Genomic DNA, 27645 nt, shown 5'->3' on the forward strand with positions numbered 1-27645 from the left:
TGGTCCCTCAGAGTTTTTTTTTGGTTTCCATAGCAAGCATTGAATGCAATGGCAATCCCCAAAAACAAATAGCTCCAAAATATGAGCACATAAAAATAGAGCAATGGCTGTTTGTCAGTAACTTATATGGTCGATTTCACATTGAAGACGACGATGTTAGCGAGGAGAAGGCTGCTACTCGATGAGGACCTCGAGAGAGCTGACAAATAGTTTGTGTTGTCAGTGTCAGGACCCACATAGCAGTTTTTCAGTCCGTCAGAAGTACCTAGTCTATACCTCTTTCTCCCTTCAAAACATCCCTGAAAGTGCTTCAACAATGACTGCTCTTGCAGACAGAACAGGTTCAAAGGTTCAAGCCACCCTTCTCCAATGAAAAATAGCCTACTGTATATTTGAATTGACAAGTCATTTTACGATTATATCCAATAATTACAGTTAATTTGTGACTTTTTTTTCTTGTGCATTTCTTTCACACTAATGCTGAATCTGATCATCAGTTTGTAACTTACCAAGCTGGTCTTTCACCACTACAGGTATGACCATCTCCTTAGCATCACTGAATCCAGCATGGTTCTCAGCCTTGACCCTGAAGAAGTACTCTGCATTCTCTCTCAGACCTGACACTGTGAAGTGGATGAACTTGGTTACACCACACTTGACCCACTTCTCCTGGCCTTTCTCCAGTGCTTCTACCAGGTAGCCAGTAATTCTGCTGCCTCCATCTTGTTCTGGCTTGGCCCACGCCAAGGACACACTCTCTTTGCTTACATCTGTCACACCGAGTTTGGGTGGGGGACTTGGTTTTTCTGGAGGAAGAAGACATATCGGTTTTTATTTTAATAATCAGGTACTCTCTCGTACACCAATAAAAGTAGCAATAGCTGACAAAAGAACAATGAAAATGTGAACTAGTGTTCTTTCCATTAACTGCTCTGGAGGAAATAAACTATGATGTGTAGTGATGTCAGAAGGTGACACTATAGTTTACGATACACATGGCAGTAAGTCTAGAAGAAGAACTTCTACTAGAAGAAGTAGAAGTTGCGAACTTGAAGCAAAACCATTTGTTTGTCAATGACTAAATACACCTTGAAAAGATGGGAGAAAAATGGCACAACAAAAAAGACTATCTCGATTCAGGAACTATTTTTGATTGGTCAGTTGAAATGACTCATTCATGTATCTGGTATGGGCCAGTTTCATGGCATGGTAAAGGCAGCAAAAAAACAGGAATAGAATATGGTTAGTGACTTCAGTGTTTGCTGCCAGAAAATGTGTTCCCAAGGTGCTCTCTCAAGTAGCTCATGAACTCTTCTTGAAAAAGCCAACAGCATCTCAATTGACAATAACCCTAACCCTAACCCTAACACTGGCACAATTTCAATTAATGTTTCCTAATGTGGCACTTCCAAATGTGCATTATGCATTATATACAGCTAATGTTACCAACTTAAATTCAGTACCTGTGATCTTGGTTCCCTCTTTGGTCTCAGCAGGAACACCAACTCCATACTCATTCTCGCCTGTCACTCTGAAGTAGTAGACTCCTCCCTCCTGCAGATCTGTCACTTTGTACGTCAGTCTGTGGCAGGTGTCAGTCAACCGCGTCCAGCCTTTCTTGCTGGCCTCGCGGAAATCAACAAGGTAGTTCTTGACTGGTCCTCCTCCCTCATTCTCAGGAGTGTCCCAGGTGACTGTAGCAGAGGTCTTTGTCACTTCCTTGACCTCTACATGGGCAGGTGGTCCGGGTGAGTCAAGGACACGGACATTCAGTGTCAGGGAAGAGGTTCCGGCTACACTGGACAAGGTAACCGTGTATTTTCCAGAGTCGTTGCGAGTTGCTTTCTCTAAGGTGATGGAGGTGAAGGTGTCTGTGGTATCGATGACAGCACGGACTCTGAGGTCAACGTCAGGCTTAGTCCAAGTAACGCTGGGGATGGGTTTGCCTCGGAATGGTACTGTCATGGTGAATGAGCTGCCATCGCGTACAATAAGAGTTTTCCTCATCTCATTGCTGATGTCAAAGATGGGCTCCTCCTCTCTTTCTTTGGCAACCTGTTTGTCTGACTCGGGACTGGACTCACTGACACCAATCTTGTTGATGGACTTGACAACAAACACATATTCAGCCCCAGGTGTCAATCCTACCACTGTGAACTCTGTGTTCTTGGTGTTCTGGACTCCAACAATCCATTCGTCATCTAATGTCTTTCTGTATTCGACTCTGTAACCAGTCACAGGCGCTCCACCATCAAAGAGTGGCTTATTCCAGGAGAGGGTGACTGTAGTTTTTGTAGAGTCCACAATCTTGGGCTTAGCAGGAGGTGAAGGCAGGAACTGAGGGTCTTCGGCCTTGGTGAGCGGGCAGGCAATGCTCGGAGCACTGAGGCCAGCCGCATTCTCTGCAAACACTCGGTACTCGTATTCACAACCCTCACGAAGGTGTGAAGCTTTAACTCTGAGGTCATAAACGGGTTTCTTGTTGACACGGCACCAGCGGAGGCCAGTCTTCTCTCGCTTTTCAATGACATAACCAGAGATACTGCTGCCACCATCAGAAACTGGTCTTTCCCAGCAGATGGTCATTGCCTCACTGGTGACTGAGGTGACCTGGACACTAGTGGGAGCTGCAGGCACTGTGAATGGATCCACAGCCTTTGTTGCCTCACTCTCCAAGGCCTCACCATCTCCATATTTATTGACTCCTCTGACTCTGAAGATGTACTCGTTTCCTTTGAGCAGCTTAGTCACTTTGCAGGTAGTTGCTTTCATGTCACCATAGATGAGAGTCCAGGCGAGGCGACTGGTCTCACGTTTTTCCACAATGTAGTGCAGGATCTCAGCACCGCCATTCTCCTGAGGAGGTCCCCATGTTAGAGTGCACTTCTCTGCTGTGAGGCCAGATACTGCCAGAGGTCCTGAGGCAGGTCCAGGTCTGTCCAGAACTTTACAGTTGATAGCCACAGACCTGGTTCCCGCTACATTATGCAGAGTAAGGACATACTGACCAGAGTCCCTCCTGATAGCATCTCTGACAATCAGGGTGGTGGCAAAGTTGGTGGAGGTGATTTCACACCTGGCCTTGGCCTCAATCTCCTTTCCATCCTTAGACCACGAAACAACTGGCAAAGGACGCCCCGTAATTTCGGCATCAACTCTGATAATATCTCCAGCCTTTATGACAACCAACTGCCTGAATTTATCTTCCAGGATGATGGTGGGAGGGTCCACATCATCCTTGACAGTGACAGGACCAGTGGTTTCTGAAGGAACACTCAACAGCTCTGCAGAGTTCTTAGCAATGACATGGAAGTCATACTGGACATCTTCTGTGAGGCCTGTGACATCAAAGTAGGTGTCTTGTAGATTGGTGAAGTTGCATTTCAGCCAGCGACCGTTGGGAAGTTCTTTACGCTCAACAATGTAGCCTGTAATTTTAACTCCACCGTCATACTCTGGTTTTTCCCAGAACAGGGAAACTGAGGTTCTGGTAATATTTGTGACTCTGAGGTTATGTGGAGGCTCACACGGATCCCTGGCTGCCACAGGCTCACTGGCCTTAGTGCATGGACCGATGCCTGCAATATTCTCAGCATAGACTCTGAACTGATACTGCAGGCCTTCCTCGATGCCGGTCATCTTAAACTGGGTCTCAGCCAGCAGACCTCTGTTGACCTTGGTCCACAGGATGCTGCTTTGGTCTTTGCACTCGACGTGGTATCCAATGACAGGACTTCCACCATCACTGGCAGGTCTGCCCCACACCACAAGCATACCAGTCTTGGTGGCATGGGCAACATGGAGGTTGGTTGGAGAACCGGGAGGTTCAAATGGATACTGAGCAACAACAGGAGCTGAATCGACGGCATGGCTCTTGCCGTAGCGGTTTTCAGCGGCAATGCGGAACTGGTACTCTGTTCCCTGAGTGAGACGTGAAACTTTTATCGATGTCCTGGCTACCGTAGCTGAAACAATTTGCCATGTGGTAGTGGTTGTGTCTCTCTTCTCCACCACATAGTTGTTAATCTGGCAACCACCATCGTACGTTGGAGGATCCCAGGACAGACAGATGAAGTCAGCGCTCACCTCATCCACCTTAATGTTGCTAGGCGGTCCGGGTTTGTCCAGGATTATGACAGAGATTTCACCTGTCTTGGTGCCAACTGAGTTAGTCAGTGTAATTTCATACTTTCCCACATCCTCTTTGGTGGCATCCTTGATGACAATCTTTGATGAGGTCTTGGAAGTGACAACATTTACTCTAGTTGTCTGCTTAAGCACCTGGCCGTCTTTCTTCCAGGACACCTCAGGCTGAGGTCTGCCTTTAAATGGAACATCAATTTTCAGGTCATCTCCTGATTTTACACTATATGTGTTGAACAACAGGTTGATGATAGGCTCCATTGTAATGTCCTTTACCACCACAGATGCAGCCAAAGGCTTAGCATCGCTCCTGCCCTTGTCATTAACGGCAATCACCCTGAAGGAATATTCTTCTCCAGTTGTGAGTCCCTCAATAGTTGCTTCCAGTGCTTTGACTTCACTGCACACGGTCCATTTGTCATCTCCCTTGGGTTGCATCTCCACAATATAGTTTGTAATCTTGCTGCCTCCATCGTGATCGGGTTTCTCCCAGGAAAGCGTGACAGTATGACGAGTCACATCGACCAGGACAATCTTACCAGGGGGCAAAGGAGCCTCAGACACCTTTACTTGATCTGTGGAGGCAGGCAGACCTACTCCCAGCTCATTCACAGCCAGCACACGGAAATAGTATCTGCCTCCCTCCTGCAGGTCAGAAATAATGTAAGAGTTCCTCACACAGTTGGTGCAAACACTGGTGAAAGCCATTCTCTTCTGCTCTCTCTTCTCCACAATATAGTGAGATATTTTAGCCCCGCCATCAATGAGAGGAGGCTCCCAGGATAGCGAGACAGAATTCCTCTTCACATCTTTCACCTCCAGGTTGGTAGGAGCACTGGGGGAGTCCAGAACTCTGACATTGATGAAGGCAGACTTAGAGCCGCTGAGATTCTCGAGAGTCAGCACATATTTGCCTGTATCAAATCTGTCAACATTCTCAATGACTAGCATGGTGTAAGAGCTTGTCACTTCAATCTGAGCACGTTCATTCAGAGTGCCATCGGCCTTTGACCATCTGACCTCAGGCTCAGGCTTTCCTCTAATAGTCACAAACAAACGCAGGGTGGCAGTAGCACGAACATTGACCATCTTTCTCAGATCGGCATCCAGTTCAACTTCTGGAGCCTCCAGCTTCTCTGCAGCGATCACGGACCCAGGCAAGTCCACATGCTCTCCTACTCCCTCACAGTTAACGGCACAGATGCGGAAGTTGTACTCTGCATTCTCCTTCAGTTTCTTGACGGTGTAGTGAGTGGCTTGGACACCAGTGTGTGGTGTGCAGATGATCCATTCGTCGTCTGCTGCTTCCTTCATTTCAACAATATATCCACTGATTGCTGCTCCACCATCATAGATAGGCCTAGACCAGCACAGGGAGACTGTGGTGCTTGAATGTTCGGTGACTTTTGGGTTATTTGGAGGTCCTGGTGGATAAGTGGCATCGCAGGCCTTGATGTATGGAGTTGGTGCACTAGGCTTTCCCACACCAGCAGCATTTTCAGCCGACACCCTGAACTCATAAGAGTGGCCCTCTGTGAGACCAGTGCATCTGAATCTCAGATCATTCAGCCTCTTCTTGTTGCACTTAGTCCATCTGATGCCATCTTTGTCACGTTTTTCAAGAACATATCCTTCAATCTCAGCTCCTCCGTTATTCTCAGGCCTCTCCCAGGTGAGTACTATAGAGTCCCTGGTGATGGCACTGGCCTCTGGAGTGGATGGGGCACTGGGAGTGGTGAAAGGGTTACGAGCAATAACCGGCTCTGATTCCAAAGGCTCACCAACACCGTATTTATTGACAGCAGTGACCCTAAAGATGTATTCATTTCCAGGAAGCAGTTTGGTGATTTTGTAACTGATTGCTTGGATCTTGGGCTCAACCATGGTCCACGACAAACGGCTGGTTTCTCGCTTCTCAATGATGTAGTGAGAGATGCTAGCTCCACCGTCGTGTGAAGGATGGCTCCAGTGCAGATAACATTTCTCAGCTGTGACACCTTTAACCTCCAGTGGGCCATCGGGAGGACCAGGTCTATCCAGAACTTTAACACTAACAGGGACCATCTTTACTCCTCCCACATTGACAAGCTTGAGGACAAAGTGGCCACCATCCACTCTGATGCAGTCCTTGACTGTCAGGATGGTACGTGTAAGTGTGGTCTTGATCTCCATTCTCGGTGTTGTTTTGTCAATCTCCTTTCCATCTTTTAACCAAATGGCCTCAGGAAGAGGTTTGCCAGTGTAGTCAGCATCGATGACAAATGTTTCACCAGCATGAACCACAGTCAGATCCTTGAATTTAGAATCCACGGTGGCTGCCGGAGCCTCGATTTCATCTTTGGCAGTGATTTCTCCCGTGCTCTCAGAGGGATGGCTGGAGATGCCAGCAGCATTCTTGGCAATGACCCTGAACTCATAAACACAGTCCTCGGTCAGACCAGTGAGTGTGAACTGGGTATCAATGATGTTAGTGAAGCTGGCCTTCATCCAGCGATTATCTGGGTGCTTCCTCCTCTCAATCACATAGCCCGTGATTGCACTGCCTCCATCATATTGAGGCCTGGTCCACTGGAGTGTCACGTGGTTTCTGGTGATTTCAATTGCCTCAGGAGTTCCCGGTGGGTCGCAAGGATCCCTGGCTACCGTACTCTCAGAGACCTTGCTAGCTGTACTGAGACCTGCGATGTTCTCTGCATAAACTCTGAATTCATACTCGATGCCTTCTTCCAGTTCTGTGGTCTTGAAACGTGCATCTGGGATTAGAAGCTTGTTGAGTTTGGTCCACAGCAGGCTGTTCCTCTCCTTTCTCTCAAGATGATAGCCCAGGATAGGACTGCCTCCATTGTTGGTGGGAGGTTTCCACTCAACAACCATGTTATCCTTGGTTGCAGCAGCAATAATTGGTGCTCCTGGGGCTGCGGGCTCACTGAATGGATACTGAGCAATGACAGCAGGAGAGACGATGGCAGAACTCTTTCCATACCGATTCTCAGCAGACACTCTGAACTGGTACTCAGTGCCAGTCTTCAATTTGGTGATTTTAATAGTTGTTCTGGCAATTGTAGCAGACACAATCTGCCATGCTGTCGTGGTAGTGTCTCTTTTCTCCACAATGTAGTTGTTGATTTGACAGCCTCCAGTGTACTCTGGTGCCTCCCAGGACAAAGTGACATAATTAGAACTCACCTCCTCGATCTTCACAGGGCCTGTAGGTGGTCCAGGCTTATCGAGAATGATAACAGTGATCTCTTCTGTGGCTGTTCCAATGCTACTGGTGGCTGTGACAGTGTATTTACCAGAGTCTTCCTTATTGGCATCTTTGATGCACAGCTTAGTAGATGACAGTGTGCTAGATACATTTAGTCTGGTTGTCTCCTTAAGAGCTTGTCCATCTTTCTTCCATTCAACCTTGGGAACTGGGCGTCCAATCACTGGAATCTCGATCTTCAGATCCTCACCGTTCTGTAAACTAAAAGTGTTGAATCTCATCTTGAAGCCAGGCTCGACAGTCACATCTTTAGCAGTGACAGGTGCAGCCAGAGGTCTGGGGTCACTCTTGCCCTTCTCATTGAAGGCTGATACTCTAAACAGGTACTCGTGACCTGCACTGAGGCCCTGGACAGTGCCCTCACAAGTTTTGGTTGTGGTGGCCACCACCCATTCCTCTGATCCCACAGGTTGCATTTCAATATAGTATCCCATGATCCTGCTGCCTCCATCATGATCTGGCTTCTCCCAGGAGAGTGAAGCAGTGGTTTTTGTCACTTCAGTCAAAGTAACCTTACCCACCGACAGAGGCGGCTCAGAGGTCCTAACTGAGTCTTCTGTCTCGGCTGGCTGTCCCACACCAAACTCATTCTCTGCCAAGACTCTGAAGTAATAGATAGTTCCCTCTGTGAGGCCAGTGATGCGATAGCTTGTCTTTGTGCATTTGTTGTCTACATTGGAGTAAACCTTCCTGGTGGACTCACGCTTCTCTACCAGATAATTCTTGATTCTTGCACCACCATCAATAAGAGGAGGCTCCCAGGTGAGAGTGACACTTTGCCTTGTAATGTCTTTTACAGTTAGATTTAAAGGAGCCCCTGGAGTGTCCAGGACTTTAACAGAGACAAAGGCTGATTTGGTGCCAGCACTGTTTTCTAAGTTGAGGATGTATTTTCCAGCATCAAATCTGTCACATATGTCAATGGAGAGCTGTGTGTAGTCTTCCCCTGTCTCAATCTGAGCTTTACTGGGCAGTTCTCCATCTTCTTTGGCCCAGTTTATCTCAGGAGCAGGACGACCCTTGAATGGAATGCAGATTCTCATGGAGCCTCCTGCACGGACAACTATTCCCTTCCTGAGCTCTGAATCCAGAATCATTTCTGGAGGATCAATCTTGTCCATAGGTTTCACAACTCCTTGGATCTCTGTGGGCTCACCGACACCCAGCTTATTGATGGCACAGACACGTACCTTGTATTCTTGGTGTTCAATCAACTTTTTGATGGTAAACTTGGTAGCGTTAACTCCAGAGGGTGGGGTGCATATGGTCCATTCCTCCTCGTCAGCCTTGGTAATTTCCACAGCATACCCTTGAATTTCACATCCACCGTCATAGATAGGCCTATGCCAAGCCAGACTGACAGAGTCTTTAGTAGTGTCAACCACATGTGCATTGGTGGGACAGCCAGGTTCAAAGGTGGGATCACAGGCTTTGAGGTAGGGTGTTGGTGGGCTTGGGTTGCCAACTCCTGCTGCATTCTCAGCAGATAGCCTGAATTCATACTCATGGTCCTCAGTCAGCCCAGTTACTCTGAAACGCAAATCGGTCACTCTGCGTTTGTTGCACTTGGTCCACCTCACTCCAGCTCTGTCTCTCTTCTCAACAATGTAACCAACGATGTCACTGCCTCCTGTGGTGTCTGGGCGGTTCCAGCAGACCGTCATGGAATCTCTGGTGATGTTGGTGATCTCAAGTTCCTTAGGAGAGCCAGGAGGAACAAATGGATTTCTCATGATAACTGGTGCTGATTCAAGAGGCTCACCTACACCATATTTATTAACGGCCATGATTCTAAAGATGTACTCGTTGCCTTTCAGTAGTTTGGTAACCTTGAACATTGTAGCTCCACAGTCACTGGAGACTACCGTCCATGCTAAGCGACTGGTTTCTCTCTTCTGAATGATGTAGTGGGAAACGCTAGCTCCTCCATCGTGTCTAGGTGGCAGCCATGACAGTGAACATTTCTCCTCTGTAACATTGCTAACAGTAAGAGGTCCCTCTGAGGGGCCTGGTCTGTCCAGAACCTTCACACTGAATGGGACAGTCTTTGTTCCAGCCACATTCGTCAGAACCAGCATGTACTGACCACCATCCACTCTGATGGCATCCTTCACAATGAGCAAAGCTTTAAAATCTGTGTTTTTGATCTCAGCTCTTGCTGAGTTTTCAACTTCAACGTCTCCCTTAAACCATTGAGCTGTTGGGATGGGCTTTCCTTCCATGCTGGCCTCCAGAGTGAAAGTCTCTCCAGCACTGATAACAATAGTCTGGTTGTACATAGGATCTGTCTCACACTTGGGTGGGTCAACTTCATCCTTGGCTGTTATGGATCCTGTTGTCTCAGAGGGTTTGCTGACAGCACCAGCTGCATTTCTTGCAATTATCCTGAAGTCATATTTACTGTCTTCTGTCAGGCCAGTAACTGTGAATTCATGTTCAATAACATTGGCGAAGCTAGCCTTCATCCACTTTCCTTCAGGAAGGTCACGTTTTTCCACTACATAGCCAGTAATGAGGCTTCCACCATCATACTCTGGGGCAGTCCACCTCAGCATCACAGAATGCCTGGTCACAATCACTGCCTCAGGACGGCCAGGAGGATAACATGGGTCACGGGCAACATAAACCTCAGATACTTTGCTGCACTTTCCGATGCCAACTATGTTCTCAGCATAGACTCTGTACTCATACTCAATGCCTTCTTCCAGAGGAGCAGATTTGAATCTGCAGTCTTGGATGAGCATCTTGTTGATCTTGGTCCAGAGGATACTGTTCTTTTCTTTCCTTTCCAAGTGATAGCCCAAGATGGCACTACCGCCGTCAGATGGGGGTTTGTGCCACTCAACCACCATGTAGTCTTTGGTGTATGAAGACACAAATGGTGTTCCTGGTGGGCCAGGCTCCTGGAATGGATACTGTGCCACAACAGGCTCTGAATCAATGGCGTAGCTCTTTCCATATCTATTCTCTGCATAGATTCGGAATTGGTACTCAGCGCCTGTCTTCAGATTACCTACTTTGAGTGTGGATCTGGCCACAGTGGCAGACACGACCACCCAGTTAGTTGTGGTTGTGTCTCTCTTCTCTACCACATAATTGGAGATCGGACAGCCACCTGTATATGTAGGAGGTTCCCAGCTAAGAGTGATGCTCTCAGCACTGATATCATCCAACTTGACAGGGCCTGTTGGTGGTCCTGGTTTGTCAAGAGTGATCACTTCAATAGTGGCATCCTTGGAACCAAGGGCATTGACAATATTGATACTGTACATACCTCCATCCTCTCTGGTGGCATCCTTTATGGTGAGAGTGGTGTGATGTGCCAAGTCTGTGACATTGACTCTGGTAGTCTGTTTAAGGGCTGCTCCATCCTTGGTCCATGTGATGGTTGGCTTTGGATGACCAGCAATTGGGACCTCTATCTTAAGGTCATACCCCACCTGGACACTGTAGGTGCTAACTTTCGGTCGAACAGTGGGCTCAATTACAAGGTCCTTTGCTACAACTGTCTGGGCCAATTGTCTTGGGTCACTTTTTCCCTTGTCATTTACAGCCACAACTCTGAACTGGTATTCTTCTCCCTTGAGAAGGTTTGTCACCACTGTCTCAAGTGCCTTTACACTAGCACACACAGACCAAGCTTCACTGTCCTTAGGAGCCAGTTCAATGTCATAGTGACTGATTCTACTGCCTCCGTCATGTTCAGGCTTCTCCCAGGTTAGAGTTACAGTGCTATGAGTAACGTCAATAACGCTGACCTTGCCAGGTGGTTGAGGTTTCTCAGATATTTTAATTGGCTCTAAGGTTTTAGCAGGGAGACCCACGCCATACTCATTCTCAGCCAGAACTCTGAAGAAGAAGATTCCGCCCTCTGGAAGAGGCTCAACTTTCCATGACATCCTGTTGCAGGTGGTTATGGGAGAATAAACCTTCCTTGTGCTCTCACGTTTTTCAACAATATAATGCTTAATCTTTGAACCACCATCAAGAAGTGGAGGCTCCCATGTGAGTGTGACAGAATTCTTGGTAATCTCTTTCACTATGAAATTAGTTGGAGGACTGGGGGAGTCCAGGACTCTGACACTAATGAAGACCGACTTCGCCCCGCTTGCATTTTCTGCAGTCAGTGTATACTTGCCACTGTCAAATCTGTCAACATTCTCAATGACAAGTGAAGCGTAGCTGCCTGTATTGTCAATTTGTGCTGTTTCCTTAATCTCACCCTCAGCTTTGCCCCATTTCACCTCAGGAGCTGGACGACCTCTCACGGGAACAAAGAGCCTCAGAGTACTTGCTGATCTGATGTTGATCATCTTTCTCATATCGGCATCCAGGTCAAGATCAGGAGCCTCAAGCTTCTCCTCCATAAGAATTTTTCCAGGAACATCAGCATGCTCACCAACGCCAACTTTGTTGATTGCGCAAACTCTAAATTGATACTCATGCTTCTCCAGAAGCTTTTTCACTGTAAACTTAGTGTCTGTGACACCAGTGGGAGGAGTGCACATAAACCACTCATCCGATGCCCCATTACATGCCTCAACTATGTAAGCCTGAATCTCACAGCCACCGTCATAGATGGGTTTGCCCCAAGTCATGGAAACAGTGGACCTGGACGTGTCAACCACCTTGGGGTTGTTTGGTGGTCCTGGTTTGAAGATAGGATCAAGTGCTTTGTAGTACATTGTTGGTGCACTAGGTGTGCCAACTCCGGCTGCGTTTTCGGCAGATACTCTGAATTCATAGCTATGGTTTTCAAGAAGTCCTGTCACTCTGAAGCGTAGCTCACTCACATTGCGCTTGTTGCACCTGGTCCATCTCACACCATCTTTGTCACGTTTCTCCACAACATATCCCTGGATGGGACTGCCACCATCATTAGTTGGTCTCTCCCAGGTGACCACCATGGAGTCCTTGGTGATTGTGGAGACTTCTGCCTCTGTTGGTGGGCTGGGAGTAACAAATGGATTTCTGGCAATCATTGACTCGGATTCCAGAGGCTCACCAACTCCATATTTGTTGACTGGAATCACTCTGAAGATGTACTCATTACCAGGAAGAAGTTTGGTGATCTTCAGGTTTAGTGTCTGAACTTTTGGTTCAACTACCGTCCAAACCAGTCTGCTGGTTTCCCTTCTTTCAACAATGTAATGGGAAACATCGCTGCCTCCATCTTGCAAGGGAGGCTTCCAGGAAATGGAACATTTCTCATTGGTGACTCCATAGATGGAGATGGGGCCCTCAGGCGGGCCTGGCCTATCCAGGACCTTAACATTAATGTTAACAGACTTCTCTCCTCCTACATTCTTCACCAATAAAGTGTACTGACCTCCATCAACACGGATAGCTTCCTTAACAACTATACAAGCTGTAAAGTCTGTGTTCTTTAGCTCTAAGCGAGCTGCTTCAGCAATCTCTTTGCCCTCCTTCAGCCAGTGCACTGTGGGAACAGGTTTACCATAAATAGCAGCCTCAAGCTTAAATGTCTCTCCAGCATTTACCACCACAGCCTGGGAGTACTTGGCTTCCAAGTCAATTTTGGGTGGATCCACTTCATCCTTAGCAGTGATGGCTCCAGTAGAATCAGATGGCAGGCTGAAGACACCTGCTGCATTTCTGGCAATAACGCGGAACTCATAAACCTGATCTTCAATAAGTCCTGTAACAACAAATTCTGTCTCAATGATGTTGGTGAAACTGGCCTTCATCCAGCGACCAGTTCCTTCCTTCTTCTCAACTACATAACCTGTGATCTTAATGCCGGCATCATACTCTGGTTTGGTCCATCTGAGTGTCACTTTGCTTCTTGTGACAATGACGGCCTCCGGTTTTCCTGCTCTGTCGCAAGGATCTCTGGCCACTTGCATTTCACTCAGTTTGCTAGCTTTGCTGAGGCCAACAATGTTCTCAGCATAGACTCTGAATTCATACTCGATACCCTCCTCAAGGCCAATAACTTTGAATCTGGTCTCTGGGATAAGTTGCTTGTTCTGTTTTACCCATAGTATACTGTTTCTCTCTTTAAGCTCTAAGTGGTAGCCTAGAATTTTGCTTCCACCATCATTGCTGGGTTTCTCCCATACAACCACCATAGTCTCCTTGGTGGCTGACTGGACCACAACAGAACGTGGTGAACTGGGCACTTCGAATGGATACTGTGCAACAATAGCTTCAGAAAGGAGGGCGGAGGACTTTCCATATCTGTTCTCTGCAGCAATCCTGAACTGGTACTCGGAGCCAGTCTTCAGACGGGCTGCCTTGATGGTAGTTCTGGCCACTGTAGCTGACACAATCTGCCAGTTTGTTGTGGATGTGTCTCTCTTCTCAACAATGTAATTGTTGATGGTGCAACCGCCATCATAATGTGGTGGATTCCAGGACAGGACTACACTGTCAGCAGTGACCTCATCCAGTTTAATTGGGCCAGCTGGAGGACCAGGCTTATCTAATACAACAACACTGATATCCGTAGATGCCTCTCCCGCTGTGTTGGTAAGCTTGACTGTGTATGTGCCTACATCATCTCTGCAAGCCTCCTTGATGATCAAGAGAAGACTTTTGTCAGTGGCTTCAGCATTAACTCTTGTTGTCTCCTTGAGAACAGCACCATCTTTGAGCCATGTCGCTGTAGCTTTTGGGCAGGCAGCATATGGTACATCTATCTTCACGTCATCTCCTGCCAGCACACTGAACGTACTGAAAAGCAGTTTAAAGGTTGGTGAGATGACCAAGTCTTTAGCCACAACAGGCACGCTAAGAGGACGCGGATCACTAACTCCCTTTTCGTTGGTGGCTGAGATGCGGAACATATATTCCTCTCCCTGTGTAAGGCCAGTTACTTGAGCCTCATTGGTCTTCACCACCATGACCTGGGTCCATTTCTCGCTACCTTTACCCTGCATCTCAACGATATAGCCTGTGATTCTGCTTCCACCATCATGGTCAGGCTTTTCCCAAGTCAATGTGACACTGGTGCCGGTAACCTCACGAAGAGACACTTTGCCTGGTGGTAGAGGCTTCTCTGACACTTTAATTGGTTCAAGAGTCTCTACTGGGAGGCCAATGCCATATTCATTCTCAGCCAGGATTCTAAAGGAGTACATCTTTCCTTCTTCCAGGTCTCCAATTTTCCAGCTGGATTTATGGCAACTGGGGCAGACAGTGGAATAGGCTTTTCTAGTTGACTCGCGCTTCTCCACAATGTAGTTGCGGACCCTGGAACCACCATCAATGAGAGGTGCATCCCAAACAAGGGAAACTGAATCTCTAGTGACCTCCTTGATGATCAGATTCTGTGGCGCTCCAGGAGTGTCTAGCACCCTGACATTAACAAAGGCCGTCTTGCTTCCTGAGGCATTCTCCACAGTCACCATGTATTTACCTCCATCAAACCTGTCAACATTGTCCACCTGAAGAGTGGTGAATGATGGGGTGACTTCAATGTTAGCCTTGTCTAGGGATTCTCCATGCTCTCTTGACCATTTTACTTCAGGTGCTGGTCTGCCCTTGATAGGTACGAATAGTCTGAGTGTGCTGCAGGCTCTGATGCAGACCACCTTACGTAGCTCTGCACCAAGTTCGATTTCTGGAGGAAGTAGTCTGTCTTCAGCCTTCGGGGTTCCAGGAACAGCGGCTGGCTCTCCCACTCCTTCACAGTTAGTGGCACAGATGTTGATTTTATATTCTTGGTTTTCCTTCAGGTTGGTGATGGTGAAGGAAGTGGCTGTCCATCCCTTCTTGGGTGTGTGAATTGTCCACTCATCCTCTTCAGGCAAGCAGGTCTCCACAATGTAGCCAGTGATTTCAGAACCACCGTCATAGACAGGCTTGTTCCAGGCAAGTGTGATGGAGGACTTAGTTGTGTCCAGTACTCTGGGGTTCCCTGGAGGTCCAGGCTGGAAGATGGTGTCTATGGCTTTGTAGAATGGACTTGAAGGACTAGGATGACTTAGACCAGCGTTATTCTCAGCAAGAACTCTGAATTCATACTCGTGTCCTAGTGTGAGGCCAGAGACCTTGAATCGCAAGTCAGTCACAGTCCTCTTGTTGCACTTCACCCAGCGTAGGCCAGTCTTATCCCTCCTCTCAATTATGTATGTGTTTATTCTGCTGCCTCCGTCGTGTTCAGGGCGGTCCCAGCAGACAACCATGGAGTCCTTGGTAATTGTGGTGACTTCAGGCTGCTGGGGAGGGTCACTGGGAACATATGGGTTGGCACAGACGACAGGTTCAGACTCCAGGGGTTCACCCATGCCATACTTATTGACAGCCATGACTCTGAAAATGTACTCATTGCCCTTCAGTAATTTGGTGACCTTGAACCTGTTGGCTTGAAGGTCTGTGGCCACATTTGTCCATGCCAGCCTACTGGTCTCACGCCTCTGAATAATAAAGTATTCAATCTTGGCACCACCATCATGTGTTGGATGCAGCCAGTTAAGGACACATTTCTCAGCGGTGACATCTGTTACTGTAAGGGAGTCTGGTGGTCCAGGTCTGTCGAGCACTTTGACATTGAATGTGAATTTTGCAAAACCACCAGGGTTGCTGGCAGTCAAAATGAAAGCACCACCATCCCTCCTCAGTGAATCTTTGTTCACCAGAGTTGTGTGGAAGTCAGACGTCTTTATCTCTAGCTTGCCTGTATCCACAAGTTCCTTTCCTTCTTTGGTCCATACAAGAGATGGGATTGGCCTGCCAGTCACATTGGCCTCCAGTTTGAATACCTCTCCTGCCATGACAACAACATTGCTGCTATATGATGCGTCAACATCAAGCCTGGGCTCTTCAATTTCATCTCTGCATGTGATTGCCTCTGATGACTGAGATGGAGCACTAACGGCACCGGCTGAGTTTCTAGCAAACACACGGAATTCATAGGTTGCATCTTCAATCAGACCACTGACTGTGAAGACAGTCTCTAGAATGTTGTTGAAGTTTGCTTTGAGCCAACGTCCACTGGGCATCTCTCTCCTCTCTACTGTGTATCCAGTGATGGAAAATCCGCCATCGCCCTCTGGTTTGGTCCATGACACTGTGACCTCATGCCTGGTGATATTCAGTGCCACAGGCCGGCCTGGTGAGTCAACTGGATCCAAGGCATACATGGGCTCAGAGGGTTTACTGGGTTTGCTGAGACCAGCCATGTTTTCAGCAATGACACGGTGTTCATATACTATTCCATCAACGAGACCTGTTGATTTGAAGATATTACCAACAACAAGAGCTTTGCTGATCTTCTGCCAGAGAATGCTGTTTTTCTCTTTCCTGTCCACATGATAGCCTAGAATGGCACTACCTCCATCAGAGGATGGCTCGTTCCAGCTAAGAGTCATAGCATCTTTGTTGAAAGATGTGACCACAGGAGTACCAGGCTGACTTGGTACGTCAAATGGATAAGCAGCTAACACTGGTTCAGAGACAATAGATGGTCCAATGCCATATCTGTTCTGGGCCTTGACACGGAACTGATACTGGGTTCCAGTAGTGAGTCGAGCTGCCTTGAATGTGGTGCGGATCACTGTAGCTGCCAGCTCCACCCATGAAGTACCAGTAGTCTCCCTCATCTCAACAATATAGTTGTTGATAGGAACGCCTCCATCATTCTCTGGTGCCTCCCAGGACATGAGAACATAATCACATGAGACCTCGTCCAGCTTAATGGGACCAGTGGGAGGACCTGGAATGTCATGGACCAAGACTGTGATCGTCTCTGTCATTGTTCCCAGCATGTTTTTTCCAGTCATGGAATACTGGCCTCCATCTGTTCTCTTGATCTCACTGATGTTGAGGATTGTTGATGTCGGTGTGGTTTCAATGTTGATTCTTTGTGTCTCTTTGAGTGCAACATTTCCCTTTTTCCAGGAAACCACAGGCCTGGGTTTGCCCAGCACTGGAATCTCCACCTTAATACGATCCCCTGCCTTAGCAATGACAGTCTTCTGATAGACGCCACGTAGATCAAACCCAGGAGCAGAAGTCTGCTCTTTGATTATAGCGGGTCTGCTCTCACGGGGATCACTCCTGCCTGATGCATTGACTGCCATTATGCGGAAGGTATATTCAGCACCCTCAATCAGATCTGTGACAGTGTAGTCCAGAGCCTTGATGGTGGTTACATGGACCCACTGGTCAGTGTCTTTCTTCTGGGCCTCAATGACATATCCAGTGATCAAGCTGCCACCATCATGGATGGGTTTTGTCCATGCAAGGCTGGCACTGTCAGCAGTCACATCGGTGACATACAAGTTTTCTGGTGCAGAGGGGGCCTGGGACACTCTGATTGGCTCAGGGGTTTCAGCAGGCTCACCTACACCCAGGTCATTCTCAGCAGAGACACGGAAATAGTAGTAAGCTCCCTCCTCAAGGTCTGGAATTTTGAAGGAGCACTTCTGCCATGTGGTACTAAGCACTGTGTAGGCCTTCTTGGTGGCCTCTCTCTTTTCAATAATGTAGTTATGAATCTTAGATCCACCGTCAATTATAGGAATTTCCCATTGAAGTGTGATACTGTTCTTAGTAATCTCTCTAGGTTTGAGGTTCACTGGTGGTCCTGGTGAATCCAGAACTTTAACATTAACAAAGCCAGTCTTCTTTCCAGCAACATTCTCTAGACAGAGGTTGTACTTTCCAGCATCGTATCTGGTGCAGTCAGGAATAACCAGTAGAGTATAGGATTCTGTTGTGTCGATGTGGGCACGTGTTTTCAGGTTGGTGTCATCTTTGCTCCAAGTTACTTCGGGGACAGGGCGACCCTTGATGGGGACAAACATGCGGATTGAAGCTCGACACCTGACCACTAGAGTTCTTCGGAGTTCAGCATCCAGCTCAAAGTCTGGCAACGTCTCCTGGTCAATAAGTTCTGTCACTTTCTCAACCTCTGCAGGTTCACCAACTCCCTCAGAGTTAACAGCGCTGACTCTGAAGTGGTATTTACCTCCTTTCTGAAGTTTACCAATGACATATTCAGTTGCTTTCAGTGGGTATTGCATCTCTGTCTCCCAATCATCATGCCCTTCCTTTTTGTACTCAACAATGTATCCCTCTACTTCAAGACCACCATCGTAGTGTGGTCGGCCCCAGGCAAACGTGGCTGTGGTTTTTGTGGTGCCTGTAATTCTGGGGTTGGATGGAGGACCAGGAGGATCTAAAGAAAATGAAAAAAACATGAGTTTATAGATGTTGATAGGAGTAGTTTTTTTATTTTTTATTTTAGAGGGAGGTCTGAAATGGACTTTCTGAAAAACATTTTTGCTGCCTTTCAAAATTGCACGGGAAGACCAGTTTTACTCACACACAATGTCCTTGGTCATCACAGGGCGAGACGGCTCGCTTGGCTCCCCAAATCCAGCCTTGTTCTCAGCTGTGACTCTAAATTCATACTCTACTCCCTCGCTCAGGCCCTGCACCTTAAAGCGCAGGTCAGGGACTGTCCTTTTACAGGCTCTCACCCATCTCATTCCTCTCCTCTCCTTCCTCTCGACACAATATCCTCTAATGTCACTTCCACCGTCCTGTGCTGGTCTCTTCCATGAAATGGTGACAGCATTCCTGCTGACGTTATCAATCTCTGGGGTTGATGGGGGACCTGGTGGGCCTGCCAACACAAAATTTGCAAGAACATTGTTGTCATTAATAGCTGGTCATCTTCTGTGATTTTCGCATTTTTAACTTCATCTATTTTTCTGCAAACACACTACCAGTGAAAAGTTTTAGAATGTGACAGTTTTTCCAGTTTTTTGTTGAAATTCAAGTTCAGTGACTAGCTTGAAATGGTCCAAAGGTAAGTGGCAAACTGTCAGAGGTTAAAAAGGTCAGGTTACCCAAAATTGAAAAATAATGTACATTTTAGAATTATACAAAAGGCCTTTTTCAGGCAACAGAAATGGGTTAACAGCTTAAAGCTGTTCTGCACCAATGGAGGTTGATCAAGCCTTGAAAGTTGGAGCTACAAAATTGTACAAGAGTCCCAAATTTTCTAGATTCCTTCCAACCCCCTCTGTCTGCAGAAAGTAGTGTTTGAGCCCACAGTGGAACCCTCCAGAACATTATTACAACAGGATTGTACTGCAGAAAGTAGTGTGTTGCTATAAAAATGGAGAGGAAAGGGCAATTAACACTAGAAGAGACCATCAGAACACTAAAAAATGGAGGTCTTTCCTACAAAAAGGAAAGGAGAAAAGGAAGAAAGTCAAGATGTCACTGAGTCCAGTTTTCTTCTCCATCAAAAGGCTCAGAAACTGGAGGAAACTCTGACAGAAAGAGATCTGGAAGACCCAAAGCCACACCAGAACCAGAAGACCAGTTTGTGAGAGTCAACAGCTTGGTGGTAGGAGCTCACAGGACAACAGCTTCAGTCAGCTTCATCGTGGTCGTAGGAAGACTTCTCAGTTTAACTGTGGAGAGAAGACTCGGAGCTGCAGGTTTGACAGGTGGAGCTGTAGCAGAAAGATGTTGCTAAGACATCAGAATCAGAAAAAGAGGCTTGTCTGGGCCATGAAACACCACCAATGGACAATTGAAGACTGGAAGAAGGTAGTATGGACTGATGGATCTAAATCTGGAATCTCTGGTTCATCAGCAGGATTTTTGTTTCACAGTTTTTTCAGTTGATTTCACTGCACATTATACCGTGCAAGATTGTTTGTGACAAATAGACGTCTTGAATCTTGAATCAAAGTCAAATCAAACCCTAACCCTAACCCTCATGGAGCTGGTTTGGGATGAACAGAAGATGGACAGAAGAGTGAAAGCAAAGCAATCTACAAGTTCCACACATTTATGGGAACTTCTGCTACAGAGTTGGAAGAACTTTCTTAAGAATATTTGATTTCCACTGTGGAAAGAATGAGTGAGCTCAGCTGTTAGATCTGTCGAAGATGGTGCTTTGATGAGTCAAAAGTTTTGATTGCATTTTGGTTTCTAGATTGATTTTCTTAAACTTAATTTATTAATTTGTTCTATGCCTTTATTTCAGAGAAAAATGAGGCATTAACATGCAGAATTTACAATAAAAACTGGAAAAAAATGTTGTGTTCTAAAACTTTTGACCCGTAGTGTATACTATATAAACTTACGGAAACTGTCGACCATTTTCACTGGACCAGACTGGCTTGAATCTCCAGTGCCATACTGGTTCACAGCAGACACTCTGAAGATGTACTCATTGCCCTTGATGAGTTTGCTGGCTACATATCTGCAGTCCATGACATTCTCAGCTAACTTGGTCCACTGCAAGCGGCTTGTTTCTCTCTTCTCTAGGATGTAGGACTTGATGGAGCAGCCTCCATCCTCCTCTGGTGGAAGCCAGGTCAAAGTGCACTTCTCAGCGGAGATGTTGCTGGCTTCAATGGGGCCTGGAGGTCCGGGCACATCCAGCACCTTCACCTTAACGTGTTCTTCTTTAATACCGAAGGGATTGCTGGCGGTGATGGTGTACTCTCCGGTGTTTTTGCGGCTTGCATACTTAATTGCCAGAGTGGAGGAGGTAGGGGTGCTGGTGATGGTGATGATATCAGAAGTCTTGAACTCGCGGCCGGCCTTGGACCAAACAGCGGTGGGTGGAGGTTTGCCTACAATCTTGGAGGCTGTGATTACAATCGTGTCTCCTGCCCTGACTGATACACCATCCTTCATGTCTGGATCAATAGTGATAGTTGGGGGCTCTACAGAGAAGATATCAGAAAGTTAAATGTATTTTCTACAATCAGCACAAATACACGTTTGTGAATTTGTGCATGACGTATTTATCAAACACAAAAACATTTCAAGAACCTACAGTCACCCTTTTGTTTGAACTTGTACATTACTAAAGGTAGTTAGGGTTAGCTTACCGTACTCATCTTTGCAGGTCAAAAGCTCAGTGGACTCTGAAGGAACACTGATTGCACCAGCAGCATTTCTGGCTCTGATCCTAAACTGATACTGAGATCCCTCTGTCAGGTCAGGGACAGAGAATGCACAGCCCTGGACGTTGACATGGTTTGCCTTCATCCAGGTCTTGCCGCCGGCCTCAAGCTTCTCCACCATGTAGCCAGTCACTTTGTAGCCACCGTCATATTTGGGAGCTGTCCAAATCAGAGTGACTGTGGCCCTGGTGACATTGATCACTTCAGGCTTGCCAGGAGGATCTAACAACACAAAGCATCACAAACGTATTGAACCACACCAAAAACAAGAAATGCTCTAAAACACTTAGGTAACCAAAGCTTAACAAAAAACAAACAACAAAAACTAGTGAACTCACCAATAGGATCCAGGGCGACCACAGCCTCAGTGACCCTGCTTGCCTTTCCCAGGCCGGCCATGTTCATGGCCATCACCCTAAACTCGTACTCTAGTCCTTCAATGAGGCCAGTGACTCTACACTCCTTCACTCTTAGAGGAGTTTTACTGGCCCGTTTCCACATTAGACTGTTCCTCTCCTTAAACTCCATGTGATATCCTAGAAAAACAAAATCACTTGGTCTTAATGAAAGCGGTCAACTGTCTTCTCATGCTTAACAACAAACTGATATCCGTCACAGTCTGTTACCAGTAATTGGGGAGCCACCGGTGTCCTTTGGATCGGCCCAAGTCAAGATGGCCGACTCATGGCGGATGCTCACAATCTCTGGAGGAGCAGGAGCCTCAGGCACATCTGAAGGCAGCGAGAGCGGTGCAGGAAAGAAAAGAAAATGAAAGTACATACATTTGAACAGATATCTATCATACAATCTGAGTTCAGTGTAGTACAAGTCATTGCTTGGGATGGGATAAAGTTGTGTTTTCTATACTGCTCTATAGAATTTCAGTAATTTTTAATTTAATGTGTCACCTTTAAAATAATTTCCAAGCAAAATTAATATTAACATCTCAACAAGTCCTCATGTATTGTAGTGAAAACAGCCAGGTGGGATCATTTTACTTGGTCAATAAATTTTCCATAAACAAGAGACAGCGTTTTGACAGAACAGAAAAGGGTACATTGCTACATTGGATTTGTTGTTCAAAATGGGGATTCCTCTTGAATTTGGGTAAATGATTTTAAATGATTTTTATGATTTGACTTCAGAAACATTTAAGCCACATAAAGTGAGGATTTGACACATGGTTGCCTCTTTATTTTTTTTTACCATGTATTAGTGTTACAGGTTATATCGATGTTAGAAAGGTACTGCATCGCCAACACCCTCCAATTAAACATGATACCATTCCCCAAATTATTACTAACAATGCTTAAAGAACACATGGATAGAAGCTGGGTTTGCTATATATACACTAGAGCTTACTAAAGAGGCTGCAAATGGAACCCACACAGGCAAAACAAAATGGCATTATTTCCCTTCCAGCCAACAGTCAAGATGAGGCCATGGGCATTACAGACTGACTGTGAAAGATGTTTTACTGACACGAACTGAGGGAGTTGACATGTTAGGAAATCTCCTCTAACAATCATGTTGTCATGTTCAAAAACTGAACGAGCAACAGGTTATTGAAAGTTATAAAAGGCAGAGTTCGCCTGGACAGGCAACCGGACCATCACAGCTCATCACAGCTCCACAGGGTTAGGGGTAGACAGGCAACAAGTACACCACATCCACACCTACAGGCAGTTTAGAATCACCAGTTAACTTCATCATGTCTTGGACTGTTGGAGGAAGCTGGAGACTCTGGAGAACCCAGCAGGGACAACATGGAGACTTCACACAGAGAGATCCCAGAACCAGATCCAAACCAGGACCTAGCTCTGATGATGCTAACCACTGTGGCGCCCAAGAGTAACTGCTTCATTTTGTAGCTAAGTGAGCCATATGCCAAACATCTCTATACAGAAGCACAGCATTTACACAGGTAATGCTATCTCATGCTACTGTAAGCTGCTAAGTATCAGGCAAATCAACAGCAGCAGTTGTTACTAACTGAATTTCTACAGGTAGAAAGTGGAAAACAAAATGTGGACTGAAGACTTGTTGCTCTGACCTATGCAGGACTGAAGCTTTTCTAACATGAACATGTGCACTGACGTTCAGCTGCTCTGATGTCTTCAGTTTTGCTGTAGCAATTAAACTACAGAGGAAGTGTGAAATAAGTCTGGAAGTAATGGACTAGTACTTACTGAAAGGATGCTGGGCGATGACTGGGTCAGACCTCAGATGTTCTCCAACCCCATACTTGTTCTCAGCGAACACTCTGAAGATGTACTCTATTCCATCGTGGAGCCTGATCACCCTCATAGTGGTCTTCTGGATAGCTGAAGCCACCGTGGCCCATTTGTTGTCGGTCGTCCTCCTCTTCTCCACGATGTAATTAGACACCTCAGCACCGCCGTCATCTTTGGGCGGTCCCCATTCCAGCGTGATGCCATCAGCAGTGATCTCATCAAACTTAATGGGTCCAGTGCAGATGCCTGGCTTGCCGACCACCTTCAGCTGGAACTTGCAGTCCTTAGAGCCAGCACTGTTCCTGACATTTATCGTATAGGTGTCAGCATCTCCTCTCTGGCAGTCCCTGATCAGCAGGGTGGTGACGCCCTGAGATGCCTCAATGCACATCCGGCCCGTGTCACCGAGCCCCATGTCACCCTTCTTCCAGGTGGCAGTGGGGTGGGGAACTCCGATGAGAGGGATGTTGATGCGTGTTGTGCTGCCCTCCTTCACCACACAGCAGCCGTCATGTAGACTGCTCAAGTTACAGTCAGGTAGCACTAAAATAGGAAGAAATGTGCTCAGAAACATAATAGATAAAATGATGTTGTAGAAATGTGGCATGGCGGCCAGTCAGGCTGATTCCTTACCAAACTGGTCCTTAGCAACAACAGTAAGCTCAGTGGGTGGTCCCTCGCCAGACTCGTTGAGCGCCTTGACTCTAAACGAATACTCCTTGCCCTCGGTCAGCTCACTGATGGTGTGCGATGTGTTCTTGCCCTTCAGTATCTGCTTCCACTTCTCTTCACCTTCGCTCTGCTCCAGGATGTACGCTGTGACATGGCTTCCACCATCGCTGATGGGTTTCTTCCAACCGAGAGTGATGGTGTCCTTGGTGGTCTTCTGGGCTTTGAAATCCATCACTGCACCAGGTTGCTCTGAAGAGGAAGGAGATTTGAGGACATTGAGTTTGTGTCGTTTCTCTTCCTCAATTATTCTGATGATTCCAGTAGTCATTTACTGAGACTTAATTTCATTCTAACTACTTTTAGATCAACAGAAAATACTTTCCTGCATCTCCATTCTATCAAAAACAATTCTAGTCTGCTGTTCTGTACTCTCCAATACTCAAATATTCTCTTCCCTGTGCTGTACAAATTCTACTCTAACTTTAAAAGCATCTTGTAGGTACCTGAGGCCCGAACGCTGCCTGCAGTCTCGCAGCCTTCTCCAATGCCGTAAGCATTTTCAGCCAGCACTCTGAAGCAGTAGGCCTGCCCACCCTCCAGGTTGGTGATCCTGAAGGAGGTCTTCGGGCATTCGGCCGACACACAAGTCCATGCCTTCCTCTCTGCCAGACGTTTTTCCACAATGTAGCTCTTGACTGGGCTGCCGCCGTCGATCAGTGGGGCATCCCAAGTGATGCAGGCGTGACTTCTGGAGGTCTCTTTCACAATCAGATTTATGGGTGGTCCAGGAGAATCTGAAAAGGGTGGAGAAGTAAGTTTGTTGACTAAAGTGCAACACAAATCATGCCTTAGCAACAGGTGTGGGAGTGAAAACATTTCCAAATTAATTATTTACATTTGAATACTACATTTTACATCATCAGCACAGTCTCCCGTTGCAGGCAGAAAAAACAAGCACCGCTTGCTTACACTTGTTTAAATATATTTATGTATAGAAATCTATAGTAAATATAATTATGTGCTAACAGCTGTATTTCATGAAGTGCCTTGACCTGCTCTAAAGCTTTTCAACCGGACTGAACCAGAACATGTCACTAACTTTGTGTTTCTCTTGACGTTCTGTGTTTGTTCTCACTGCAGGTGTCTTTGGATCTGGAGCTTCACATCTCTGATCTGCAGATCTCTCTGAATGAATAATGTTCATTGTTCTGTTTGTTCTCCATCTGTTAACTCCACCCTTCTCACCCCCACTCTCACACCAACGGTCAAGGCAGACGGCCGCCTTCCCTAAACCTGGTTCTGTCTGAGGTTTTTTCTCGTATTTAGGGAGGAATCCAAAGGGAACTTTGGATTGTTGGGTTCTCTGTTTTGTGTCTCCTACTTACTATGTGAAGTGCTGTGAGGTGACATATTGTGAATTGGCACTATATAAATTAAATTGAATTTAATTGATTAAGTTTGGTTTTAATCAAAATTCCATTATTATTTCAAACCAAGCTGTGGTGTGTACTGCTCACTTCATACAACAGAAATTCTTACCATGGACCTTCACCACGATGGTGTAGCTCTTGGAGCCGCTGCTGTTCTCCAGTGACAGGACGTATTTGCCGGCATCGTATCTGTTAATGTCCTCAACCATCAGCAGGGTGTCCCAGTCTGATGTCTTGATCAGCAGACCCTGCCTCTCCTTCAGGTTGGCGTTCACCTTTGTCCACGTCACCTTCGGGGCTGGGCGCCCCCTCAGTGGAACGTACAGCCTCATGGTGACACCAGCTCGCAGAACCAAAGCCTTTCTCAGGTCAGCATCCAGCTCAGCTTCAGGAGCGACTGAAAGGAAGACAGATCGACGTCAGTAATGCCATCATAACATCTGCTGCTCTAACATTCTGTTCTCAGTTTGTCTGGCTGGCTGTATTCTTGGTATTAGGCAGGACAAACTGATTTTCTTTTTGACTATCGGTTCACTGTTATCTTCATGTGACTGTGATGATGCACCATGAAATATCCAGACAAATTAACTACTGAGGCAGAACTAAAGATTTCATAGATACTGAATGCACCACTTTTAAAATGTGATGCTTACAGAGTAAAGATGTAATAAAGTGCTGAACATACTCAAGATGTCCTTGGCCATGTGGTTTCCAGGGACCTCACTGGGCTCACTATAGCCAATCTTGTTGACAGCAGTGACTCTGAACTGGTACTCAGTGTTGTCCATCAGGCCAGTCACCAGGAATTTGGTGGCCTGGAGTTTCTTCGGGACATTACACTTCATCCAGTCCTCGCCGTCGGCTCGCTTGCACTCCACTAGATATCCGATGATCTCGCATCCACCATCGTACGCTGGCTTGGTCCAGCTCAGGCTGATGGAGCTCTTGGTGGAGTCCACCACCTTAGGGAAAGCAGGTGGACCAGGAGGATCTGAAGAAATAAATGTATGAATTAAACATTTGAAGCATTTCAGTTGAATGTGCAAAGTGTTTTTTTAAAAACAGGTACTCACAGACGGGGTCGACAGCCAGCGCAGCGTTGGATGCATCGCTGGGTTTGCCCAGACCGGCCTTGTTCATGGCAATGACTCTGAACTCGTACTCGGAGCCCTCTGTCAGCTGAGCTGCCTTAATGGTCCTGTCGATGACTGGCCGGCGGTTTACCTTCGCCCAGGACAGCTCGGTGGCCTCGCGTTTCTCTACCAAGTAGCCCAGGATGGGAGCCTTGCCGTCATTGGCTGGGGCCTTCCAGCTGACAGTCATGGAGTCCTTGGTGATGTTGGTGATTACAGGTGGCTCGCAAGGACCAGGAACATCTGAGGACAAGAAAGACAGATGCTTGTGATGATCTTGCATCAGAGTTTATGTAGTGTCTTTAACAGACAAAAACATTTTAAATGGTGAAAATGTAATGAGATACTCGGGTATCTCCCTGAGTCCTGAGCAATGAAAACGACTGAAGGACCAGATTTCAGAAACTGATGATGCCTTTAAGAGAGTAAAAGCATTCTTTTCAGAGTTATCTGTTGAACTAATTATAATAGTACAGGACGACTAGTAACTCAAATGCTGGTTGGATGATAGATAATTTTAATTGTTGAAAAACAAATAGGGAAAAGTTTATCAATCAATCAGTCAAAATTTATTTATAGAGCTCTTTACAGCACTCAAGGTGAACAAAGTGGAGTCCAGTTAAAAGCGAATAATAATATAATAGGAAATAAAAGCAGATTAAAACAAAGCAACAATAGAACATGTCAGGGAAATAAAATCATATAAAGCAAGATAAAATAAAATAGAACAAAAATAAAATAGAATAAAATGTTACCACATTACTGTGTATTAAAAGCCAGTCTGAAAAAATGCGTTTTGAGCCGGGCTTTGAAAAGGCCAAAGTCGGTGATGGTGCGCAAGTCAGGGGGCAGTTTGTT

At 46.5% G+C, this 27645-nt stretch overlaps 1 protein-coding gene across 1 annotated transcript in view; it reads right to left on the reverse strand.

The window, feature by feature from the left end:
* Positions 1-27645, reverse strand: part of ttn.2 (titin, tandem duplicate 2) — a 276686-nt gene that overhangs the window by 39005 nt on the left and 210036 nt on the right. The window contains 13 exon segments of the mRNA XM_051959375.1: positions 510-806; positions 1464-18557; positions 18705-19007; positions 20488-21075; positions 21244-21540; positions 21657-21854; positions 21945-22049; positions 23508-24095; positions 24186-24473; positions 24728-25018; positions 25764-26051; positions 26340-26645; positions 26728-27030. Of these exon segments, the coding sequence (XP_051815335.1) occupies positions 510-806; positions 1464-18557; positions 18705-19007; positions 20488-21075; positions 21244-21540; positions 21657-21854; positions 21945-22049; positions 23508-24095; positions 24186-24473; positions 24728-25018; positions 25764-26051; positions 26340-26645; positions 26728-27030 (20946 nt within the window).

The sequence above is a fragment of the Acanthochromis polyacanthus genome, chromosome 14 (assembly GCF_021347895.1).
Source record: "Acanthochromis polyacanthus isolate Apoly-LR-REF ecotype Palm Island chromosome 14, KAUST_Apoly_ChrSc, whole genome shotgun sequence".
Classification (NCBI taxonomy): domain Eukaryota; kingdom Metazoa; phylum Chordata; class Actinopteri; family Pomacentridae; genus Acanthochromis; species Acanthochromis polyacanthus.